The sequence below is a fragment of the Mytilus californianus genome, unplaced genomic scaffold (assembly GCF_021869535.1).
Source record: "Mytilus californianus isolate M0D057914Y unplaced genomic scaffold, xbMytCali1.0.p SCAF_8, whole genome shotgun sequence".
In the NCBI taxonomy this organism is placed as follows: Eukaryota; Metazoa; Mollusca; class Bivalvia; order Mytilida; family Mytilidae; genus Mytilus; species Mytilus californianus.
The window spans coordinates 19,224,837-19,251,916 of record NW_026262734.1 but is presented as its reverse complement, the minus strand read 5'-3'; the positions used below and the strand labels follow the sequence as shown (position 1 = coordinate 19,251,916).

The 27,080-nt window shown below is 33.1% G+C and overlaps 1 protein-coding gene across 1 annotated transcript in view; it reads left to right on the top strand.

Moving 5' to 3' along the window:
- Positions 1–18,148: 18,148 nt before the first annotated feature.
- The window catches only part of LOC127711934 (uncharacterized), a 70,041-nt gene continuing 61,109 nt past the window's right edge, over positions 18,149–27,080 (top strand). Inside the window, exons 1-4 of the mRNA XM_052218091.1 lie at positions 18,149–18,254; positions 22,121–22,432; positions 24,110–24,225; positions 24,904–25,084. Of these exons, the coding sequence (XP_052074051.1) occupies positions 18,149–18,254; positions 22,121–22,432; positions 24,110–24,225; positions 24,904–25,084 (715 nt within the window). The remainder of the gene's footprint in view (positions 18,255–22,120; positions 22,433–24,109; positions 24,226–24,903; positions 25,085–27,080) is intronic.

Genomic DNA, 27,080 nt, shown 5'->3' with positions numbered 1-27,080 from the left:
ATCGAAAAGAGAAAGTCAATTACACCTTTTTATTCCAGTCGTATTTGAGTTGACTATTCTGTCTTGAAAACTTATAAAGCAAAAGTGTTTGATACATCATCTCGCTTCAGATTCTATTATTTGTATATAATTAGACTACAGGGTGATTGTAAAATAAGGTGGCGTAATGGGGAGATAAATTGTGACGAAGTAGAATAAAGACTGCTAAACAACCCTAAAGGAGACATGACACGATTTTCAATTTTAGTTTGAAAATGTTTATTTATACATAACCGTCCCCAAAAATACATCGATAACAATATAAGTGTCAAATATTTGGTAAAATATGTATTTTAATGCAAAGATTTATCGACCTGTTAAATATGCATATTTCCATCCCGAATGTAACTCAGAACGAGGCTACTGCGTCACGGGTTCCGATCATTCATATTGGCAAAAGGGTATGGCGCAATTTATGTTCGATTATTATCCAACAAAACGCATGACAGTGATAAAAAACGATTTTATGTGATGGCGATGGATTCAGCAATATAATTAAAAAGAATAGTGACATGATATTTTCTGTTTTTCGAATGACACGCAGACTTTGAATGAAGGCGTGAAGATGGGACTTTTTACCAACCCCAAACTACACTTTGTTCCGCTCACTTTCCTACGGAATCCAGAGTTGGGGTCTCGAGTGACGTGCCATGAGTTCATCATAGGTCACAGGTGTACGGTACAGGTGATTGAATTTTGCAATTTCAGGTCTTGTTTGAAGTTGTAAGCTGCAGGTGTCACGCCACATGGGTGATTGATGAGACAAAGTTATTACGCAATATTACTTCATATGCTCTGACTTTGTGTAGATCCTTGATGTCGGTATTGCCGAGGGCACAGGTGAAGTAGGAGTATATAATTGTTACAGTAATACAGGTATGCCTACCTGATGTTTAATGAATACCTGTAGTACGGCCATACAATACCCTATGCACCACCGATTCAATACCCCAACCAGTTCTGATTATACGCAAATGGATTACAGATCTTATTTTTTATGCAGATATAAAAAGGTTTATTGCAGTATACATTTTTTTAAATTGACTTCTTGAGATAGAAAAATATTATTCCTGTATGCATGTAAGTCTAATTTCATAAGAAAATATCAAAAACAGCTTTGTGCTTGTAACTCTCATCAATTTAGCCATCCCCTTCCAAACCACACACACAGATATATTATTTTCATAAAGAGTATAAAAAGTAAACAAGGAAATGATACGAGAATGTGAACCATAAATCTTTGACATTCTTATATTGAACATCGAATATATTTATTGACAACTATCTAGTTGGCAAAGAATCAGATGATGAAAACCATTTCTTTTTGAAATGGAAACTTAGTAATAAATGAAGAAAGGGTCGTTTGAACCAATTGTTTGGTATAACCGTACGGCCTTCAACAATGAGAAAACCCCATACCGTATATTTGGCTATAAAAAGCCTCATCATGAAAAACGTTAAACAATTTAAACGAGAAAACTAACGACCTAATTTATAACAAAATAAACAAATATTACATACATGAACCAACGAAAACCATTGATCTACAGGCTCTTAACTTGGGACAGGCACATACAGAATGTGGCGGGGTTACATGTTTGTTAGCGCTTCTCCCCCTCCCCCTCCTATCCCCCCTAACGTATGACAATGGTCTTACAGCAGAACATAAGAACAAACTGTAAAAATTAGTTAAAAACCACTAACATAAAAACAATAGAGACAAAGCACCGAAATAAGAGTGCTAGCACTTACTGTAAGCTAGTCAATTACAACCAATACATAACTCATGTTCTTCCAGACTGAAGTATATTACATGTATACATTTTCATGCTCAGCCCCGATTAAAAATTCAACATGTTTATATAATGAAATGTTTTTGTCATACATCAAAAAGAGTATTTAATGTGTTGTGAAAATTTTCCTGGAGTCAAGCATTTTGCTGGTAGCAATAAACAAATTAAATGCTAAATGATATTTGGGAGAAAGGGGTGGAAATATGTGAATTTAGATTTACTTTGTGAAATTCCTTAAATTTGAAGTTAGGTTATTGGGGTCTGGTAGGAATTGCATACTTTAGAAGTGAATCACATTATTAATTATTTCAACATAAGACATTTTTCTTTAATTTGTATGGTTTTACAACTAGGTAATTAACATTACAACGTGACTAAATCACACTACAGGTGCCTTCTTACCTTTCATCTGGTCAAGTTTGCTATAGGTGTGAAAATTTAATTACTTAAACAACAACCTCCAATACATGTTGACATAACAGGGGGAAAAAGTAATAAAATTGTTATTTGACTCTTCAAAGCAATAAAAATATGTCTATTCAAATGTGAGACAGCAATAATCTTCCATTGCAGAAATAGTGTGATGTATGGTTTCCAACCCAACAAAATATAGGCACAATTTTTTATGATAATTCATACCTATCAAATGTCCCCCCGTAACAAAAAAAAAAGTTAAATTAAAAAGGCACCCTTTGCGAACGCCTAATTTGACTTTTACTGCTTTTGGTGCACACTTATAATGTTACCGTAACAGACAATCTAACTAAAATCTAGATCTCTGATTTCGTTATACTACATATGAGATCTAAGGACGTCCCGTATATATTTTCACTTCTGAAGGATTTTGCATGTGACTTTTTCAGTCAATCAGATTTCTAGTTATCGAATCTGAACAGCACACGCGATACATATACGTGAATGAGGTTCATTGAAAGCTCCCGAGGGTTTCCAAAAATAAAAATAATGGGACTAAGTTGTTTGTCGCTTCGATTATTACATTAGTTGGAAATAGTTTTTTTAAATCTCTTTCTTTGTAATAACATCATACATTTAATACAAAACATTAGGAGAATAAATAGTAAACTATAGCCATGAATATTTGAAATATGTGCCGTTTGTCATTGTTTTCAGATTGGCCCCTTACGCTTTTATGACTTGAGGTCGAACGGTAATCGTAGAAATTAAGAGTACAGTAAACACTTTTAAACTGTACACTTTTACGACGCTTCCCATTGGCTGCCAGACGTGGATCAAGGATTTAAAAAAAAGGGGGATGCAAACTAGGCATCGTTTGGAATGAGTCATGTAAAAAGTCTGAAGCATAAACCATACATGTATATGTAGCTTTACAATTCCCCCTTTAATCCACCTCGGCTTACCTAGAAGATAAATAATTTCCTCCATACATCAGCTGCTCTGTCTGGTGAAGTACTTCTTTATCTCTGTTGGTAGAGGGGTGGTTTACTGTCCAATTTTTGTGAACTGTCAAGGGGGGACTCTTTTATTTTGTATCTAATAAAAAAAATCTAGGTTGTAGGCTGGGATATATTATATGTATATTGCCTATACCATTCCCATGCTGTAGGGGATACATATGTACCAAAAATCAATCTTAGTCTATCATAGTCATAATAATTGATGTTTTTTACTGCTCGTTTGCTTGACACCTGTCTTAAAAAAAAGACATCCAAGCAAAAATTCATATATAGAACAAAATTTTTATTTTTTCTTATATGAATATCTTTTATTAATCCTACAATCTAGATAAAAAAAAATGGGGAGGTTAAGACCTATATTTTAACAAGAGTGTACAAGCTAATATGTCTCGCCTGCTTTACATATGATTAAATGTATATTGAAAGTCTTTTATATGACGGTTTCACTACAAGCATCATATAAACCTAACATTATTCATGATTATGAGATCAAGGTCAAATGAACCATCACTATAAACTACTGAGTCTGAAAAGACCATATTTTGTTCACAACCAGTAAGGTCAGGCATAGACTTTACTTGACATGACTCAACATTATCATGACAGTATTTAATTGTACATTTTGTACTTAACTTTGGTCTAGACTTTACTCAATCAGTCTAATTGAGTACTTGATATAGTCTGAATATGGTCTCGACAACTACTTGACCAGTCTCTTCTCATTGAAGATTTTTGGCGGTTGACTCATTATTGAGATAGCTGTAGTTTTATAAAAATCCTAGTTGTTTGAAAAAGTTAAAGAAATTTTTAAAGGTGACTACCTGAACTAAGTCCGAACTGAAAATTCTGGCTTTTTTACCTATTAATTAAATTCTTAAATTAGCAGCAGCTAGCAATAAACCAAACTACAAAATAACCTGGCATTTTATATGATCAATATATAATTGACATAGATGGGCTGATTCAGACTTAGTCGAGACTAAATTTAAAGGACAAGATTGAGTAGAGGCTGGTCGAGCATTGGTCAAGACCATATTCAGACTATACTAAGATTATCAAGCTCAGTCAGACTTATTAAGTAAAGTCTATACAAAGGTCAAGTTCAGTTAAGTACTGTGGAGTCATGTCAAGTAAAAACTCTGTGCTTGAAGACCGTACTTTGACCTTTAATGGTTTACCTTTATAATTTTTGACTTGGATGGAGAGTTGTCTCATTAGCACTCATACCACATCTTCCTATATCCATTGACCTTACTGGTTGAGTACAAAATATGGTCTTTTCAGACTATGAGCAATTTGTAGTGCATGCAAGATAAAGTTCTCAATCAGACTTACATGCATTCAATACACCAAATTTAGTGGTCCTATTACTTTTAGTACTTGGAAAACAGACCAAATCAAAACTTACCATTGACAAAATAAAAATGAGATCACATTCATATGAAATCTTCTAAACAAACATGTATAATACATACCAATCATTTCATATACTTAATCTGATATACTAAAAAAAAAAAAATTAGCTTTGACAAATGAACCTAGCATGAAAAATGAAACTTGCCAGACAGACATGAACACCTTATTATCATTCCATATGCTACATATAGTGGCCCTATTGCTTCAAGTATCTGAAAAATAGACCAAAACCTTAAAAATAAATGTGGTCGATATATATTTAATCATGAACATTAATGATCAAAAGGTCATGGTTAGATCAAAACTGCCAGTGTTAGACATGTGCACCGTAAAATCATTCCATACACCAAATGTAGAGGCCTAATTGGTATACCCATTGGTGGCCTTCGGCAGTTGTCTGCTCTTTGGTCGGGTTGTTGTCTCTTTGACATATTCCCCATTTCCATTCTCAATTTTATAGAATCTGAGAAATAGATAAAACCACAAAAACTAAACATTGTCTATTGAACCATGCAACAGAGGTCAAGGTCAGATGACAACTGCCAGTCAGACATACACATGTACACATAACAATCATTCCATACACCAAATATAGTTGACCTATATATTACTTGTAGAATCTGAGTTAGAGGCTTGACTATAATAAGTGAGTATTTCACATGATAACAAAAGCATAATTTTCATTCAAACAGTCACTGAATCATAAAAATTAGGTCAAGGACAATAGAGATTTGACGGATAGAAACTTAGTAACTAAACATAAGGTACAAATATATCTGTGTACAAGGTATAAAACATCCAGGTCTTCTTCCTTCTGAAATATCAAACTTTATCCAAATAGTTTATGCTGCTGCCCAGTTATGCTGATTCTAATCCCTATGTGTCGCATTTTGCAACGAACGTCTCAGACAACACAAAAACTAGTTTAATCAAATTACATTTCATGTGCCTGTCCCAAGCCACGAACCCTGTTTTAGTACAATGTATACAATGTATGTTGTATATCATATATCTTTTTGTTTTTGGAAATTTTTAGAATTGTGTATTAAATGCATATATGACAGATCTATATGAAAATAGATGTGGTACATGTACATGTATGATTGTCAAAGACGCAATGAATAAGATAGTTATGCTAAATCTATTCACTACTTTTATAGACACAGGACATTTAATTTATAAGAGCTTGACAAATTGCATAGACAATTATTTTTTGCTAACTCAGTTGCTGTCGGTCTTATAAAAAGCAGGGTTAATATTCATATCACAGTAATATACATGTATATTCTCGTCCTGAATGTGCATATTAATTTGCTGCTGGACATTGAGCAGCTATCCATCATCATCATCATCATTATTGACATACATGTATATATATACATGTATAATATCTCTTATTGTTCATATATAAACTTTAACCTACTACTTTATATACAGGTGAAATGAGGTTGGGTTAACATGAACACCAGCACTTGTTTGAAATTTTTTTACCTAGTATTTATACTGAAATGTTATATTTAGATACATGTACATGTATATAGATAGGACTTATAGTTTACAAAAAAATCAGAAAGAATTTGAACCGTGTCTGACGACACATGTAAATCTTGGATCCCATACATGTACATGTGTATACCAAATAAAGTCTTCTATTACTCAGTATATGCCAGAAATTCACTTGATAATATCCCTAAACATGTAGTTTTTTAAGGAGCCGCTGAACCATGAAAATGAGGATAAGGACAATGGACATAAGACTAGACAGAATCTTCTAAACATCAGGTTTCTTTATACATTTAAAGTAGGAAACATCCAGGACTTCTACCCTCTGAAATATAAAATTTAATAGTAAATGTCGTATCCGATTAGCATTCATGTCTTGTATTCTTCGAAGACAAAACTGTAGACCTTGGAGGAATTAAACTGCCTTATGAGCTTCGTAGTGATAGTCAGTAAATAAAAGGTACATTTATCCTGAGGAAAATGAACAAGAAAGATTAAAGTGCATGCAGTCAGAGTAGTAGTTTTCAGTTCCAGAACATATTGTTAAATATTAATAGTAATTTGACAAAAAGAATTTTACACTTTATTGATTTACGTTTATGCACCTTAACTTTCAGAAATCAGTGGTTTCTGAAAAGTTGTCAATTTTTTTTTTTATATATATCTGGTTTATCCGTTAAAATAAAGACGGAGGAAATTTATCTATTACTAGCTACATTTGTAATCTGAACTGCATTTTATTTAATAAACTTATAGCACTTTCAACATGTACAATGTACCTGACGAGCAACAATCTTTTTGTAAAACAGCTTGATTCATACATGATCCACAATGTGCAGAATGCTATTATGGTGGGAGCTTGATTTAACACTTCACTGTATACTCCACAACATTACTTTGAATATTAAATCCTAAATCACCTTCATTCTTGATGATCAATAGGTCATGTATTTACATGTATGTAGAACTAATTTTTAAACTTCTGTTGGAAATAAGATTTGTCAAATATGTCTTCATAATTATAAGGAGTTGAAAATATGGAATATGGACTGCCTTGGACTATATATAACTAGGTTCCACTGCTACTAAAGATATTTAGAATGTCTGTTGGTTTTAAATCTGTATACGATTGTAGCAGTACATAAATGAAAGAGGCTTTTATAGCTTTGCATTTATACAGACATCATATGAAAATTGTCAGCAAACAATTTATATATCCTGGCATATCTATTTGTTTGGTGGCCAATTGCAAACATTTCCAAATGCATATTTCACATCCTTATTCTTTAAATTTTCCAATTAAAGTGCTGTTACTTCCAGTTGATACAGATTCTAAAGCTGAGCCTGTGTCTGGCCATTTCTTTGAATTACTCACAGTGACACACACTCAATTTTCATTTCCCCAAAATGATTGTGTCTGATTCCTTTTCAAGCTGTATAGACAAGGGAAGAATGTCTACAAGATCAGCTCCTGAAATATCATTCTAGATACACAATGTATTCATACAATGTTCAAAACAATGCTAATTCAATCAAACAGTCTATTTTGGATTATGCAACTCTCATTTCAGAAGGATCTAATGTCATTTTATTATTTTTTTTTTATAATTATTCATCAACATATTATACTTTTATAGTAAATTACCATAGTACAAACAATTATGAAGTCTTGAAAGGCTATAGATTTATTTTACTGTGGCAATTTTACAACTCACAGAGTATTGTCTATGATCTATGACTCTAAAAGAAATTTTGTTAAAAAAATCCTCATTTTCCCAGCATATTTCCTGAAGGTTCATCAGAAGGAATGAACTATGTTCATGATTAATATTACACCATGAATTTAACTCTGAGTACATAGTATATTGTACTGTTACACCACTGTCCCAGGTTAGGGGAGGGTTGGCACGCCTTCAAACTAGTTTAACCCCACTCATTTCTGTATGTTCCTGTCCGTTTTGTTGAATGTCTTAAAGTACCTAACAGCCACGTTTGGATATTCTCCAGGACCCAACACATCGTGTTTCTGCAGTACAGAATAGGACAAACTCTACAATATTACGTGGCTCATATGAAGGGTGGGTGCTTCATCAGGGATCCTGACCCAATCCTTCATGTTGTACTTAGCTTTGATTTTTAAGTTCCGATGTCTACTATACGCCACCATTGGCGGTTTTGGAAATAGCTCCCTACATTTCGCATTGCGAAGTAGTGTTTTATAATGTTTTCGCAAAGCTTTATTTATATTTCCCAACGAAAAGTGATATTTAGTTACAAATACTAGTGGTATCTGCTTGTCAGATTCTTGTTTAAAGCGGAGTAACTCTGATCGTTTGATATTGAGGGCCGATTCACAGTTACGATGTATTTCATGCTCCTTATATCCCCTTTGATTAAGATGGCCTTTGAATTTACAAATTGTATCTTTTAAATTCTGCGTGTTGCTGTTGTTTCGGTGGTGGCGAATAGCTTCCCCTTTTATAAATCCAAAGAAGACTGTTGGGTTATGCAAAGACGTCCTGTCTAAATATTGAAATGTATTAGTAGGTTTGATGTAGCTCTTTATATCAAAGATACCGGTGTTCCTGAACCTCATGCCTTTATGTACGACTGTATCGAGAAAAATAATGTCTTCGTTTGAAATTTCATAAGTAAACTTTAATAAGGAGTGATGATCATTTGCTATTTTAAAGAACTCCTCAACCTCTTCTCGTTATGAATGAGTTATAATAAACGCATCATCACTAAACCTTCTCTAAAATGAGATCTTATTTTTATACTTATATTTTTCGATAATTGCATTGATAACATCGAATGCTCTAATATCACAAATTTCTGGGCTGCATTTACTTCCCATACTAGCGCCTATTTTCTGTACAAAGTATCGGTCATTTAAATTCAAAATAATTGTTTTTCAACACTGTGGCTACTAACGATTTAATTGTTTCACAGCTAGGTAATTTTATCGAATAATCTTCTTTTACTGCACTGCTATAAGCCCGTCCAAAAGATTGAATGATTTCATTGAACTCCTTGTTGGTATACATGCTGGTGCAGTCAAAAGAGATTAACAGGCAATTCCGATCAGGCCTTAAATTTTCTATTTTATTTATGAAATCCCCACTATCTTTAATGTAACTGGTCTGTCTTATAAATATAGGTATCAAAAAAGTAATCAATAGATTTGCGAACCCTTACGCTAACAGAGTTACATTGAGAAATAATTGGTCTGCAAGGGGGCAATTCATTTACTGCCATCGTTTGTATTTTTATCCCTTGAATAACAACTTCACTGAATTTGTGAAGTTTAGGAAGGAGAAAAAGACGACCCAATCTGGGTCCCTCTTTCGATGAGCCACGGAGAAAATCAAGAGTTATCCAATCAATCTCACCATTGTCAAACATCCTGCTGATTTGTGTTTGTATATTATTTTTTATCAGTAATAGATTAGGTTCTTGTATGTCCGTGTAATGGATAGGATTTAACTGCCTTAACCCTTCTTGAATGTAGTGTGCCTTTTTAGATATTACAATTGCGCCTCCTTTGTCGCTCTTAGAGAAAATAATATCATGCATGTTTCTCAAAGATCGTAGCTGTTGTTTTTTAGTGAAATTGTAGTAGTTAGTTCGTAAATCAAGATTAGATAATTCAAACTTTGTTAAATCTAGATAATTTTCAAGTCCAAAGCAAGCAGGTGTTGGTTCATAAAATGATTTCTGTCGGAACGGATGCATTCCCCGACTTTCTGTATTGCCAAAATGAAAACGACATCTATGTTTTCTGGCAAATTCATTGAAGTCTGTAATTACAGTTCTGCCTATATTACAATTCTTAGGCATAGGTATAAATTTTAAACCCTTACCTAGAACTATGTATTGTTCGTCTGTCAATTGACAGTTGGCTAAGTTATATACAGATTGTTTAGCTTTATATACCTGTGCTTTTCGAGTTTACTTATTTTTTGTTTAACAGTTTTTACTTTCTTTATAAATCTGCGAGTCATTCTTAATATTGACGATTGCAGTTCTGATAGTTATAATTGCGATCACAGGTATAACCTTTATGCCTAAGCCAAACCACAATGGAAAAACCAGCTGTCTGCAATCACAGACAAATGGAAACTGAATGCACAAATTTTATCGTACATCTACTTAATAATAAATCATGATGTTGACCTCAGCTGACCTTTTATGTCAGTGGTTGGAAAGTAAACATATGTTATCCAATATATTGATACTTTATTAACATGCATAACTCCACTTATCTGTATTGAGGAGTGGTAGAAGTGGTACTATGAAAATTAAAATCCAATTAAGATGACAGATTAACACTTGTTGTATTAAACATGAAATAGAAAAATCCAATGACAACCTGATAACAAATTTCCATAGTATTATAACACTAATTAGTAATTATATGAATTGCCTCTGTGTCTTTTCCTTTGGTCGTATGGTCCATTGTGTTTTTCGGATTGTTTGTAACGGATTGCTGCTTTGAATTCGGCTAGCTTACTGTCATTTAGGTCTTTCAGTTCTCCTAATTTGTTGTACATTCATGATCTTGCTGTACCCGCACTTTTACTTGTTATTCCATTTTTTTCCTTTGCCTCTTTTCTTATAGTTGTTATTGTTTCCTTTTTTTCTTCCAGGAAACCGTCTAATGTTCGGATAATTCTGTCCGTGAATGTATTTCTTGTTTCTTCTGTGATGTTCTTCATTTGACCCCTAAACATATTCTTCATTTCAACATTGCCCAGATCAGGGGTGCATCTCATATTCAGGTGACAGAAGGGCGGCATAGTATGTGATGTTTTGCAGTACACCAGTCCTTCTCTGGCTTTCGCTATGCTGAGTCTCTAGTTCATTACCGCTTCTATTCGGTTAACAGCTTCAAAAGCAATATCTATGGGTGGTGATCCGGTACTGTCATTTAGATCTGTTATGTCCAGATCATCGAAGTCACTGTCGTTCATTTCATTAGCAGCGATCGCGAGTGCTTCTTGGTTTAATGGTGGACGCGAACTGTCCATCTTTCTACTTTTCTTTAATTTTAGCTTGTTCCTTCCTGTCTTATTCTTATTATGAATGAAATAATCGAACTAGGCTACCAGAGATTCTTTTATCTCGGGTTTTTCCAAACTCATAAATAAACACGTGTCAGCAACTTTTTGACAATGGCGAGACTTAAGAATTAAGGCTAGGGTACCTGATGAGGATAAAGCCTAGGTAATATAAACCTTAACCGAAACACCAGGTAAAACTACATCATCAAATCAATTATGTCTTACCAATACACCAAGCGTGTATTATTGAATTATTGAAGTAATAATAAAATAGGTATTTGCCTACATAGTTTTGTTCAAAGCGAAACTAATAGTAATATTGACCGACTATTTCAAATATTTAAGGTAGATCATAGGTATATGTTTCCCGAGATAGAATTTTCTTATACTTTGCCAAAATGAAGATTTTACTATGCTCTTTTCACAAATATAATAAAAAGGATGGGTCATCGTGCTATTTTTCAAGCTATGAGTCGTTGAAAATTGCCTAAATTTGGTTAGAATGATCATGAAAAAACACATTTTTGTGCATTAAAAGAAACCATTGAGATAGAATTTTGAAATAGATTATAAGAAGATAGGTTTTATAATATGTTTTAAGATAATAAAAAGAAAAAATGGTGTCACCGAACTTGTTTTCTTGCTACAAGTAAAAATTTAAAATTTCCCTACCAGTCCAGTATATTTCTTTTTACTAAAAGAGTTATCTCCCCTGAAATTGCTTAGTTGAAAAAAAGTATTCTAAAACACAAATGTTTGGTATTTGTTTAAATATTTTGAATAATGCAATAAATCAGCAAGTTTTCTTCATATATATAAACTGTCTAATCAATAAATCACATCTGTCTACAAATTTGCAGATTTGAGCAAATAACTAGACTGATAATGTACTGCGATAGTACAATCCAAGATGGCGGTATACCATGAATCTACCTTAAGAATATGAAAATATACAATGTATGTATTAAAGGATGAGATAATGAAATCTTACTTTGTTTGGATTGCTTAAGGACTCGTTTATATTTAAACATCTCTGAAGATATATGCTGTAACAAGAAAAGGAGAATTGTACCTTAGGAATTGTATTGAGATGTTTGAATTGGTTAAGGACTCGTTTTTATTTAAACACTATTTCAAATATTTAAGATAATGAAAATATTCAATGTATGTATTAAAGGATGAGATAATGAGATCTTACTTTGATTCTCTGAAGATATATACTGTTACAAAAATAGAAGATTATGTCCTAGAGATAATATTGAGATATTTGGATTGCTTAAGGACTCGTTTATATTTAAACATCTCTAAAGATATATGCTGTAACAAGAAAAGGAGAATTGTATCTTAGGAATTGTATTGAGTTGTTTGGATTGGTTAAGGACTCGTTTTTATTTAAACATTCATTATGTTTTTATAATTATTCATCAACATATTATACTTTTATAGTAAATTACCATAGTACAAACAATTATGAAGTCTTGAATGGCTATAGATTTATTTTACTGTGAGACAATTTTACAACTCACAGAGTATTGTCTATGATCTATGACTCTAAAAGAAATTTTGTTAAAAAAATCCTAATTTTCCCAGCATATTTCCTGAAGGTTCATCAGAAGGAATGAACTATATTCATGATTAATATTACACCACGAATTTAACTCTAAGTACAGAGTATATTGTTTTGTTACACCACTGTCCCAGGTTAGGGGAGGGTTGGCACGCCTTCAAACTAGTTTAACCCCACTCATTTCTGTATGTTCCTGTCCCCTAAATCAGGAGCCTTTAATTCAGCGGTTGTCCTTTGTTGCTGTAAATATATTTGCTTTTCGTTTATTATTATGTACATAAATTGTTTTACATTTGTCATTTCGGGGCCTTCTACAGCTGACTATGCAGTATGGGTTTTACTCAAGGTTGAAGGCCTTTCAGTGACCTATAGTTGTTAATTTCTGTGTCATTTGGTCTCTTATGTTGTGTGGTTGTCTCATTGGCAATCGTACCACATCTTCTTATTTTTAAAATACATCACTTCTTCAGTAGTACTAACTTCCTAGACCAAGAAAAACTGATTGCCAGGAAATAGCACACTTGTGCTTAAAGTGGAGTTAAACACCAATCAATCAATCAATCAATGTAAAAACTAATATAAAGGCTATGCATTGACCATAGAATACATGTAGATGTACTAAGCTGCAAAGGGGATATCCCCCATAACTCGCTTCTGTCTATAAAACGATTTCTTCATTTCATACATGTATTTACAAAGCTATTATTTACATAATTGATTTGTTCCATAAAAATAAGTTTGTATCAACCTGGAATTGGATGTTTCTTAGTGTGTATACAGCTAAACTGGAAATTTAATTTAGATTACCAGATTATTCACCATTTAAATCAATATATACATGTATCTTGATATAATATATATATATATTGTCAAAGTATAGTTCTAGCTACATGTATATAAATTGCTCTAGATCTGATGGTCTGTGTATATGGACTAATAAAGTTATCACACACAATACTACTATATAAGGGAACGACCATTCAACTTTAAGGGAAGTTAAATGGTTGCTCCCTAATTGCACATTTTTGTATGTGTTTATTACCAGAAACAATGCACAAATCTTAAACCTTGTATAATTCATTTCATTTAACATTTTTACTTTTTGTGTAGCATCATCATTTCCAGGCAATAATTTATGATACCTATCGATTTTGTTTGATGGTTGGTTGTTTTCTGAACAATTTAATAAGCATGTACAGGTATGTATGTGCAATGTTATACATTGTAGATAGCCTCCTCTACCTTGTTCTTCTATTTATCAAGTATTGAGAGTAAAGAGAGATTATTCTTTCAGTCAAGAGCATAATTACTTTTAAAAACAAGTCTTCCAAAAAAATTATTTATATATACTAGTAATGTTACGAACGAAATGTAATTAAAGTTATACATTTGAGCTTGACAAGACTATTTACTGTAATTTCAGATCAGACATCTGGTTTACATACATGTACGTGTAGTTATTTTTCTCACAAAGCATTATTTTTATACTACTGTTTCAGGTTAGGGTGAAGGTTGACGCCTGTTAAAACGTTTAAACTCGCTGCATTTGTTTGAATCTGTCCCAAGTCAGGAACCTGTTGTTCCGTGGTTGTCGTTTGTTGATGTGGTTCATAAGTTTTTCTCGTTTTTTTTTTTTTTTTTTTTTTTATAGATTAGACCTTTGGATTCCTGTTTCAATTGTTTTACACTAGTCATTTTTTTAGCCCTTTAAAGCTTGCAGTTCGGTGTGAGCCAAGGCCCTGTGTTGAAGGCCCTACTTTGACCTATAATGGTTTACTTTTTACACATTGTGACTTGGATGGAGAGTTGTCTCATTGGAACTCATACCACATCTACTTATTTCTATTACAGTAATATTTCTTGTCACCGTAGCAATTTATCAGAAGAGTACAGCTATATACTAGTACTATGTTGTGTGTACTATATTTACTATCATTTACACAATCATTTATTCATTCATACATTCATTCATTGATGGACAGTTAAAACAGGACTTTAGTCTATATATACTACTCTGTACGAATTAGCACTATAGCACGCACGAGCTAGTATGGGATATGTAACTTTATCCCTATTTTCAGGTATTTTACTTTTGTAAGGCTTATAATGCATGTACTTCTATCAAATTCACAGTTCATATTACAAGGAAACAAGTTAAAATGTGAAATAACCACGATTTTACCATCGGTCCTAGTGAATATAGTGTCTGTACCGAGTTCCTTCATTTTCCTTGCAAAAGGTAGCAGCATCTGACATGGTAAACTCTTTCCATAGCCCGTTGGAAGAGTGACCATGCAATCTTTGTGTTCCAAAATAGTTTCAAAAATTTGTCTCCGCTCAAATTTTAGTTCTTTTAACTTTGTACTGAGGCAAAATTTCAGTTAATGAATTTTCTAAGTCGTCTTTCCATTTCTGTGTCCCCATCTTCAAAATATTCCGAAGTCGCGTTCATAAGGACGATTTTGATTGGTCGATATAAATTCTTTCTGGGGTCAAATTTTACGTCACAAAAGGTCACAGAAGTGAAACCTTTTACGGGAAGTCCTTAGATCTCATATTTAGTATAACGAAATCAGAGATCTATATTTTAATTAGATTGCCGTAACAGAGAAGAAACGGACCGTTTGATCATCAATAATTAAAAATGTATACTTTCAATCATGATTAAAAGTAGTTTTATTTAAAAACAAAAACAAAAGCAGAAAGCGCTTTATTAAATTTGTTCATCAGACGAACCCATATGTATGGTAACAAGCCGATTGGTAGTGTCTGAAAAATCGTCGTTTTTGTACTCTTCGCATGAAGAATTAATGTCTTTTTCTAGGTTATTTTCCTCACACAATGGCTCAAATTGATGAGGTCAATTGTCTTTAGTTTGTCAGTAAGCGGGCAAAGTGCTGTCAATACCGTCTATTTTGTAATTGTGCAGAAAAGTGATCAACATCGCCCATGTGTGAGACATTTTCTCAGCTGGGAGCCCGTGACGTAAGTACAATCACGTGATCGTTATCTAATTAAACATCATTGATTATGTCAAGCGCTGGATTCTTTGACCTAAAAAATGCCGTTTAGTCAGGTTTTGACCAGCAAAATTGCAAGAAACATGTTTCAAGACTAATATTTATTGATTTATCAAAAAAAACAGAAAAACAAAAAATCTTGTCACGTCTCCTTTAAAGACCAAACAGATAACCTCGTGCTACGTCATTAATGTCGAGCGCACCCTTGAAGGTATACTTGAATTGGTCCATATTTGTACTTGTTTTAACTGATATCTTTATTTACAAACTTGTGTTAGTGATATCATTGCATTGTATACAGTAATTCCCTCTCTATTTAGTGCATACTTATCAAATATAAGCGTACAAGTGGAAAGGCTGTGACATTTTTATAAAATTTCCATATGTTTAGCATTGAAACAAGAAAAGGGTACATAATACATAAATATGATCATAATATACAGCTTTCAAAAAAAGAAATTCTCGATTTACGTGTGCATGTTCTACCGCTTCGTAGATTTACACACATCTGCTAGTTCGGGTAAATATTTCTGTATTACTAATTATTGAAGAGCGTACCAAGAAGATACTTTCCTCTCCGTTAAAAGAAAAATTTTACAAAGTGTCAAAGTTTAATTTCCTTTTGTTACATTCAATAAAATTATGCATCAATTAAAATCTTTAAGGAAATTTAAAAAAAAAACTTCTTGCTGTTCAAAAAAGGAAATCAATAAGGTCTAAGTATCATTTGCAACTTGTCCCTATGCCTCCCCCCCCCCCCCCCCCCCCCTCCTTTTGTCAACAACAAAATATGCATTCGGAGTAAACAGAAGAAAAAGTACATTAAAACGTTATAGAATAACGACATATGCCTATTTTGCAACTGCCATCGTCATAGTTATACTTTCATATTCCAATTTTCACAATGTGCCATTTTTACATGTTCATCAACAGCTGTGTCTCACTATTTACTTTGCTAAAACACAAATAGTGTTTACATATTTTAATCGGACCAATGAACATAATTGGACACTTCATTGATGAGTTTATCCCAAAAACTTGTCTATAGATGGACTGAACCTGTTAAAACCCGCCCAGCAAAGTGAAATAAATTAAGTTATACAGAGGCTAAAATAAGACATATTGAACCATATCATTGTGTGTAGGTTATAGGTTATTTTACTCGTACATGTAAAGCCGTCGCCAGGTAAGTTTTTCATTTCTGAGACGTTTAGGAAATCAAACACAATCAAATTACTCGTGCATGCTGCATTTCAAGGATATGTTTGTTTTGTTTTTTTTAATATTGGATTGAAATAATTTTTCTGTAAATAAATATTTCAACACAAATTATCAAGTTATTACTATTAAAATTCATCTCGTCTCTTAACGTGAACATTACAAGGATTTTAAATAGTAAATCGGTTATCGACGCGACCTACTTATGTTCTATTTTAGGCTTTCTTTATACGCAGATAATATCGATTGCTTATTTTAACAATTGGTCTTTATAGTACTCTGTCAACCTTTTTTTCTATTCCTTGATGACATTGATTGTACCTGAAATACCACACTTAGATTTATACATATATATATTTTGAATGTATTGTGTGATTGAATTCTGTTATTGCTACTCTCGGATTTTGGTCTAATAAGTTTTTAAAAGATTTAAGTCTTGAACCTCCTTATTGGTGTTTTCGTCATATAGTAATGGATTTGTTATGTAAATAAATAGGTGTTTATAGCAATCTGTGTAGTCCCGGTTTAATTTATTCACATCATTTTGTGAGCTACAGATTGTTATATTATATAGACAATTTGTTATTGCTGAAGACTAGTATGTTGTTTTGGTTATTTGTGTCCATAGGATGCTTTAAATAAACAACCGATATCTCTTGGATGTAACACTGTTACAGTGTACGTGTACACGGGATAATTGATTTACTTAACCTGTCATGTTTTTAGTGTCCCTTGACAAAACAGTTATTATAATCATCTGGATTTTTTGTACTATAATACTTCACTAGGAGATTCAATGTCATTGAAAGTGACGGAGAGATTTCAATAGATTTTGACCTTCAACTTGTTTATTCGATCGTCACTTTTGTAGACGAAACTCGCGTCTGCCGTACAGAATTATAAGCCTTGTGTCTTTGATGAGTTTTATTTCAAACTTTGAGGTCCTGCCTTTTGATTTTGTCTTTTTGTTGGACACTGGTCTAAATATCATTTTCGAAATGTTATGTTCGAATCAATAAAAAGAATACGTAAAGATGTCATTTTCAAAATAATCTGGTTATTTGATGTGATATGACTAATTCTTTTAGGTAGAATGGTAATGCACTTTGCCCAATTTTGCTCAAAGACTCTCCTAGCTATGAAGAACCAGGTTTTCAACATCTTAATCGTTATAGTTGAAATTGCTGCTTCGAATGCAGGTAATGATATTTGATGTTGAATGTACATGACTTTATAACGTGTACAATTTAGAATAGCTGTAAAATATATACTTACGGTCATATAATACAGTAGCATGGGAAGATACTATCTCATCCAAATTGAACGCATTAATTTCGCGACGTACGTGTAGCCATTACAAATCAGGTGTGAGATATCAGGGGGACATTCAAATCGCATAAGTCAAAAGTATTGACAAAGCAAAGGGGACAAAAGACGACTCATCACAAACTTAAAGTATTTTGATTGTCCCATACTTTAGTTTTTTAAGTAATGTGCTTTTAATGTTAGAAACAGAGAAAAAGCCTCCAAGAATTTTGTTTTATACATGAACATGATTTGTTTTCCATGTCAGTTACTATTATGGTCAGGGAGAAGTCACGGATATGGTGTAATGCACCAAAACATGGAGCAAACTCAAATGATGAGCAGACCTTCATTTAAGATTTGCCCGAAGTCGAAGCACCAACACCTGAACTTCTTCAAATTTCTTCACCAGTTTTTTCTACAAAGCACACGTGCACGTCGCAAAATGGGCTTACTCTTAAACGAATTGGCTTACTCACTCCATAGAAATACTCACCGGCATCTATATTCACAAATGACAACAACGCTATCAGGAGACCTGAAGAAGACGACACATCAATTTTAAACGATTTCAAAATAGCAATTAAAAATCTAGAAGAACATAATCTGGCGATTGATTTTCTTTCATGTATCCAAATTAATTGTAAAAAAAAACAAATTTCTATTGGACAATATTTACTCCCTTTTTTCTTTGTTGGCGTGCATAATGTAGCTCAATACTACAATATATGTATGAATAATCATAACAGATAATACAAGTATCAAAATATGCAGCTGCATTTCACTATTAACAGATGTATACCAACATAATGACCATAGAAACAGATGTTTGCCAATATAATAACCATAGAAACAGATGTATGCCAACATAATGACCATAGAAACAGATGTATGCCAACATGATCTTTCTTTATACTTTCTTTAAGGAAAAGAATATAAATATTGATGCCAGTGAGTATTTCAGTGGAGTGAGTAAGCAAATGTTTCGGAGTAAAATTAATCCTTTTTGCGGCGTGCACGTTTGCTTTGTAGACAAAACTGGTGAAGAAATTTGATAAAGTTTAGGTGTTGGTGGCTTCGGCCTCGGCCAAATCTTATACGGAGGTCTGCTTTGGCTCCATGTTACAAAGCATTAGGCCATAGCCGTGATTTCTTTGAATTCATGGCCATTATAGTAAATGAAAAGGAAAGCAAATCATGTTCAGGTATAAAACAATAAAACTTTAAAACTTTTTCTCTATTTCTAACATTAAAAATGCACATTACTCCAAAAATAAAAATATCGGCCAAATGAAATACTTTAATTTAGTGATGAGTCATCTTAACAAAATGGGTGAGTTTGAATTACAACCTATCAGATAAAGACCGAATTATAGACAAATTTATCCTTGTTTTAATAAATGCCTCACCCCCTTGAGACGCAAAATTGACACACCGAGCGACACATTAGATTTCGATGAAAAATTAACTTCTAAACCAATTAATTTTGACTAAGAAGCTGACATTTGGTTAAATTGTATGATAGGAATTAATATCTAAATAAATCATACGGAAAAAAAAGTGTTTGACAAAAAAAGCACTGAAAACGTCTGCTTCTGCTTGATGGAAAGGGATTCTGGTTCGGTTTCTTCTGTGCAACACATAATTTGGTGCTAACAATTCTTAAATAGAAATTTTGATACTTTTACTTACTTTGATCGCTTTTTCTCTACTTCAAAACCGCCACCCCGTGTCAAACATAGCCAGCATTTGCATGTGCTGTTCTACATTAGGGTATACAGCCGGTGTGTGACAAGTTTAATGACGATGTTGAGTTTACAAACAAAAGAAATGCTGTCTACAGCATTCGAAAATGAGGCTTTTCGCACAACTAAAAATACAACCACATATTAGATCCTTGTTTCTATTGCATTTGATTGTGTACAGCTTCGAGAATATTATACCATAATAGCTAGAAAAAATCAACGGTACATTTTTTTCTGCATGCATTTGTGTTGGACAGACTGCTGTCCATCGTTTTCTATCACCGATAAATGCTTGATTTTACAATAATTGTTTTTTGCCTTTAAAATGATAAGTTCATTAAAAGCCTATTAACTAAGGAACAAAAATGCAGGTAAAGATATATCGTTTTTCTAAGTTTGGCAAAGTATCGAAATATGAAAATTTGTGATTTTACTTCGATCAGTCCAAAATCAAACCGAAACATCTCTGTAAGTAGGAAACGTAGATATTAATGTCTTTGCATATTTCGGAAGTGCGTATCAAATTGACTTCGAAATGATAAGGAAAAATCACTGAAAATTCTCCTATATGTTGCATGCCATTATAGCTAAAAACTACTTAACAAACAGTTAATGAGAATAACTTAAATTAGCGTAATCTGAAACATACAACAAGGAGTATGAAAGTAGACTATTTAAGTCTAAGATTAACAGAATATGCGTTCTTGTAACGAATTTGGAATACGAATGTGCGAAGAGAAATTCCAATGCGTTTTACAAACATTTTAAGAATTCATAAGGAAGTCCATATAATAAATCGTTCATAATAATTTTAGCAGGGATATCCTAAATGATGGATAACAAAGTAATATGGTAGATTAATATCATACTTATGTTGGCATTATTTATTGCAATCAACTTATCAATCATAGTGTACGAGGGGGAGGGCTCGGTTGTCGAGTATCTACGTAGTCAAACAACTGTACCATTTGCCTGTCAACCCTGAAGTTGTGAGTTCGAAGCTAGCACGTAGCAGGTACGCTCGACTCCAACTTAATCGACAGTCAGTTTTCCTACCGTAGGTCGGTAGTTCCCTCCGGGCATTCTTGCTTCGTCCACCAATAAAAACTGACCGCTACAAAATAGCAAAATAGTGTTGAAAGTGGCATTAAACACCAATTACTTTACGGACGTTTAAAAAAGAAGTGAGTTCAGTCTAATATAATCTGCAAAGTAACTTGGAACGTATACATGTACATGCGTCCTAGCCTATATAGAGATTGATGCGATTTGTTATAGAAATAAACTCATCATAGATACCAGGCTTAAAATTTTGTACACCAGACGCGCGTTTTGTGTACAAAAGACTCATCAGTGACACATATACCTCAAGATTATTCCAAGAAAAAATTTAAAAGAATGAATAACTAAAAATATCATAAATTCTTAAAAGATTGTTTTACATACTATACAGCAGAAAATGGTAACCAGCTTCTTGTTACATTCTTTTACACATTCTTCATTCATGTGTTGGTTAGATATAGGAAGATGTGGTATGAGTGCCAATGAGACAACTCTCCATCCAAGTAACAATTAATAAAAGTAAACCATTATAGATCAAGGTACGGCCTTCAACACGGAGCATTCGCTCACACCGAACAGCAAGCTATAAAGGGCCCCAAAAATTACTAGTGTAAAACCATTCAAACGGGAAAACCAACGGTCTAATCTATATAAAAACGAGAAACGAGAAACACGTATGAACTACATAAACAGACGACAACTACTGTACATCAGATTCCTGACTTAGAACAGGTGCAAACATTTGCAGCGGGATTAAACGTTTTAATGGTACCAAACCTTCTCCCTTTTCTGAAACAATAGTACAACATCACAACACAGAAAGACACACTATAAAATATCAATTGGAAGGCTTAACTCAATCAAAAAACTTAAATTAACACACAATGAACGAACAAATTTGATCTGTAATACCTGAATGTCAATACACAGTTAATTAATAGTTGTTTGTTTAGTTTATTGGGTACTGAAAACTCCAGTTGTGTTTGGTGACAGCGCAACACTGACTTGTATGGTTGAACAAAAAGACAATTGTGACAGTGAAGCAACTCGTAGATGGGATGGTGGTCTTAACAAGAACATATTGTTGATAAATGGACATTCTACGAACGCATCTAAATATTACGAAGTTGCCTATCGACCATGTTACAACTTTTCCCTAGTCATAATGGATTTCGGGATGAACGATGTAAACTGTGAATATAGGTGTTCTTTGGATTTTGAAACTAGTCGTCAGATGCTGACATTAGATTCACGACATTTTATTGGTATGGTCTGTTTTTGTTTTCTTGCATAGCAAATCCCTATGAAAAATAAAATATAACTGCAAAGATCCTAGTCATAACATACATGCTTTCTATTTGAATCTTTTTAACCTGGAAATGTTGGGTTTGGCTACACATAATTGGTGAAGTGAAATGTGTAGTGAATTAGAGGAAAAAGAGAGGTGAAAGATACCAGAGGGACATTCAAACTCATAAGTCGAAAATAAACTGACAACGCCATGGCTAAAAAAGAAAAAGACAAACAGATAAACAATAGTACACAAAACAAAACATAGAAAACTAACGACTGAGCAACACGAACCCCACCAAAAACTTGGGGTGATATCAGGTGCTCCGGAAGGGTAAGCAGATCCTGCTCTACATGTGGCACCCGTCGTGTTGCTCTTGTTAGTACAAACCCGGTAAAAAGTATAATTCGGTAAGTTACATTTGGGAAAATGGGACGGGATTGTAGTTACGACATCAGGAACATATCCGCTATCATCTGTGAAATTGATATTCCATAACGGTCAACCAACTCGTGATGATGTCCGTAAAACTTACGAACTGGTATAAAACCTGTATTTTGTTTTGTCTTCGGACATTCGATATTGTTTCGTTTCTCATAAATTAGACCACACTAATGGTTATCTTACTTGATAAAGAATTTTTCCAAATACTATACTTGCCACTTGCAAATCTAAATAAATCTTAGATTAGAAAACAAGTAAATTATGTACAATTATTTTACCTTATTTTTTCTTATTATTAAAACAAGATTTCTACCCAGATTAGAAATTAGCACAATAAGCTTATTTCATAAAGAAATTAAAGCCTGTCCTTTTGGGCATTTTCCTTTTGTGTTGCCATGGCGTTGTCAGTTTGTCATTCCCTTTGGTATTTTTTGCCTCTCTTTTACGATATCAAATTCAATGCAAGAAACATTAAATTAAAATGAAGGGGTTAACCCGGATTGCCGAAGATCGTCGCTTTTTTTAAATTGCTGTCATGTTGAAATTATAAAACGGATATAAAAGTTGTAGTGACTTGTTGATTAATTTTTCACGTAGTTTCTGTGAAGTCAACTGCGATATAAATGCATAATCAATAAATACCAGATTTCATGTACCGACGACGTTTTAGTTCGTCTTTGAAAGATTAAAATATTGTCAAATTGGTTATATACCTCCAACGCTAGTGCATTTAATTCAGCTTCAAATATGGTATGTCATACGCTATATTTATTTTGGTATTTTTTAGCGAAATGTTTTTCAATTGGTTTCTTTAATCATTGTTAATTTGATGATATATTTTTCACTAAAAGTTGAATTAAATCATCTCGCCTCGGGCTTTAAATATTCATAAAACATGATCAAGTATTATCTAACCTATAAGACAAATATAAATTGATAACATTAAACTGCATTTCAATGTGTTTTGTGCATACTTTGACCATGGTGCATAAAATGTACACAGACGACTACGGTAAGTATTCAACCTAACTTAATATTAAATTGAGCCAAATTCAAATATTTACAATTATTAGTCAAACAATTATGAATTATTAACAAATTGTCCATACCTTCATTTGACTAACGAATTACTTTGTATCAAGGAAATACACATTACAGTTCAGACATATATTATAACAGTTCAATAAATATGGTTAATTGTTTACAGGGGTACCTTCTGAAAACGATATTAGTTTCAACCTTGGCCAAACGCAAACAGAGTTGAACCTTCAGATCCAGTTTCACAATGTGTACCCAATCCCTAAGTGCAAGGTTGAGATCGGGGTAAATGTTCATTTTTTTTTTTTATTTATAAATTATAATAAAAAACGCAGTTATCATAATTAATAAAACACAATTTAATTGTATCCATTAAGTTATGATATGGAATCGTAATTACTATAATGTTTCTAAGTCAAAATGAACAAAAATAAAAATAAAATATTTCAATGTATTGATTTTGTTTGCTGAGCGTCTAAAAGCAAATATTGCGTGATAGTAAATGTAAAGAATAAAATATCAAAACAATCAATGCATGAACTCCAAGGTACGTTGTCTGAGCTGAATAGCATGAATATTTGGACTGCCTCTGGAGAGAGATATGTTGTATAGTAGCTGACTTTTCTAACTGGTCACATACAGATGCTCAAGCTTGTGGTAATGGTTCTGTCATATGTAGAGAGAACAGATTTATCCATTAATGACATATGAATAAGCTCCAGATATACATGTGTCACCACAATGTCAATAGAATTCTTCAAGCCACATGATCCTTTATCCTGTTTATGCATAAAATGTTTGCCACTGGACCTCAAGCAAACAACAATCATCAATCATTAGTTTCTTTATTAACGAAAAACAATATAATTATATTGTACAATAGAACACTTGTTTTATAAAGAAATAAAGGTGGTGCATTTGTTTATTGTACAATATTTAAAACAGTTTTCTCCTTTCCTGTAGCATGAAAATTGGGTGGACAATTTCTTAGACACAAAGCCTAATGGAATGTTCTTTGATGCATCACTTCTTAGGAAAACTGACATGAAAATAAGCCAATGTGACCAAAACGTAAAAGTGATTTGTACTCTTCTATCACTTACTATATTCCAGTTCGACACAATTTTGAACTGCACAGAAACAAGTACGTTTGAATAGTGAAGATACATGTTTAGTTGACTATATGCAACATTACTTCAATTATGGTTCCCACTGTGGGTAGTGCGCTACTTGTAAATGTTTCTCCTTCCATCTTTTCAATTCATCTCATGGTTATTCTCCATGCGCAAAGCAGTATAAGAGGAGGGTCGGGTCTCTACGTGTCATCGTTCCCCTCGTGTAAACAAAGTTATCGAGAATTTCTGAAAAAAATCCACACCATCATGCAGGTGATCTGACCTTATACCAGTACTATTGTAAACACACTAAGAAATCAATCCAAAGTCGATAGACGGTAGAAGCTTTTTAAAGAATATAGCCAACAAGGTTGTCTGGAAGACTATGTTAAATAAGAGATGTTCACAGATGTATTTAACATCAGATACTTTACTAATTAGAATATATCTATATGTAACAATTAACGATTGTAAACAAGAAATAAAAAAGACAGAGGCAAATGAAAAACTGTTCGAAAAATTTCAATAAACATTAAATCAATATTTTGTTAAAAAAAAAGGAGGGGCTTTGAAAAGAACAAGCATTGATAACAAAATATTGTTTTTTTAATTTTCTATTTCAAATTTAATCAAAGATTGAATATAGCTGTATTCACGTTATATAACAACGTCTCGTCGTAACAGTGGAGTACACAACTAATATAGTTATTGTATTTGTAGATTTGGACCTTAAAAGTTAAATAATTTACTAATAAAAATATACGAACACATTGCAGTGAATACAAAAGCGACGGACAGAATTGTGCAAAATATAAAATCCCATATTTTGAATTCAAATCAATTTCTAGGTTCTAGGTTCAACTTATACTACATATATGACGGAAAATAGAATATCAATTTGTTTGTTACTGTTAAACGACTATGTACTTCCATAATCATATGAGACAAAGTTAAACTAAATGGTAAGTGACAAATATGTGTTATTCTATCACGAAATTAGTTATTAAAATCTGCCAAAATTTAGTTTTCCGGTAACGTTTTCAAAACAATTAAGACTTGCAAAAATTTATCTATCTCCAACAGCAAGCTACCGTAGAAGACACAAAGATGCAATTAAAATGTCAATTATTCGTGAACAATTGAGAGGTCTTTCCTTTTCATATCGTAAAATATGTGTTTTAAAAGACATAAAATGGATTGAAAAGCTTTTTAAACACACATACAACCCTTAAAATAGGGTCAAAACACAAATTCGTTATCTAGGACATGACCTTGACCTTTTAACCTTATGACCTTTGTTAAGGTCATTGGTCCCAGATTTTATTGCAAAAGACCCCATTGGTTCAGGTTTTGGGCAGATAACTCCAGACCAACAAATTTTACGACTCACCGAGTGAGTTCCAGATAGATATTTGTGACACCGATACAAAGTGTTAACTTAATTGTGCCATGTCTTACGATTACGGAGGCAAATTTTGTCAAAGTTTGGCAAAGTTTGGCGGAAGAATAATAATCAGAAGAAATACAGTAAGGCCTTTACCTTTTGGATACTGTTACCCTTTTTGATATACTCATACAGACCATGGATCCGCCTGCATGTTTCATCGTCATCGCATGTACACACAAATGCAGCAATTAGGCAATTACATCAACCCCACTGTATCACGGTCCTTTTTACGTTCGTCCTCTTATGCAACTAGGCATTACCACAACCTTCCAATGTTAAAGCTACTTATGAAGAGTATATATCAAATTTGCAATACTTTTTGGATTCTTATGAGACGGCTTCCGACACAAATTCCACATTCATCTTGAAGTCATATCTACTGGGCGGAGTATTATAAATACTATCAAGAGTTTCTATGGCCAACACTAACTTCGCAACGCTATTTTATTGCTTCAAGAGCGGTGGGGACAGATCCATACGATAATACAAACACGAATGCTAGCTCTGCATGAAATGCTGCCGTCTATTTGTAATTAATTAGCCGTGACAGTTATTACAACTAAACACAAACTTACGTA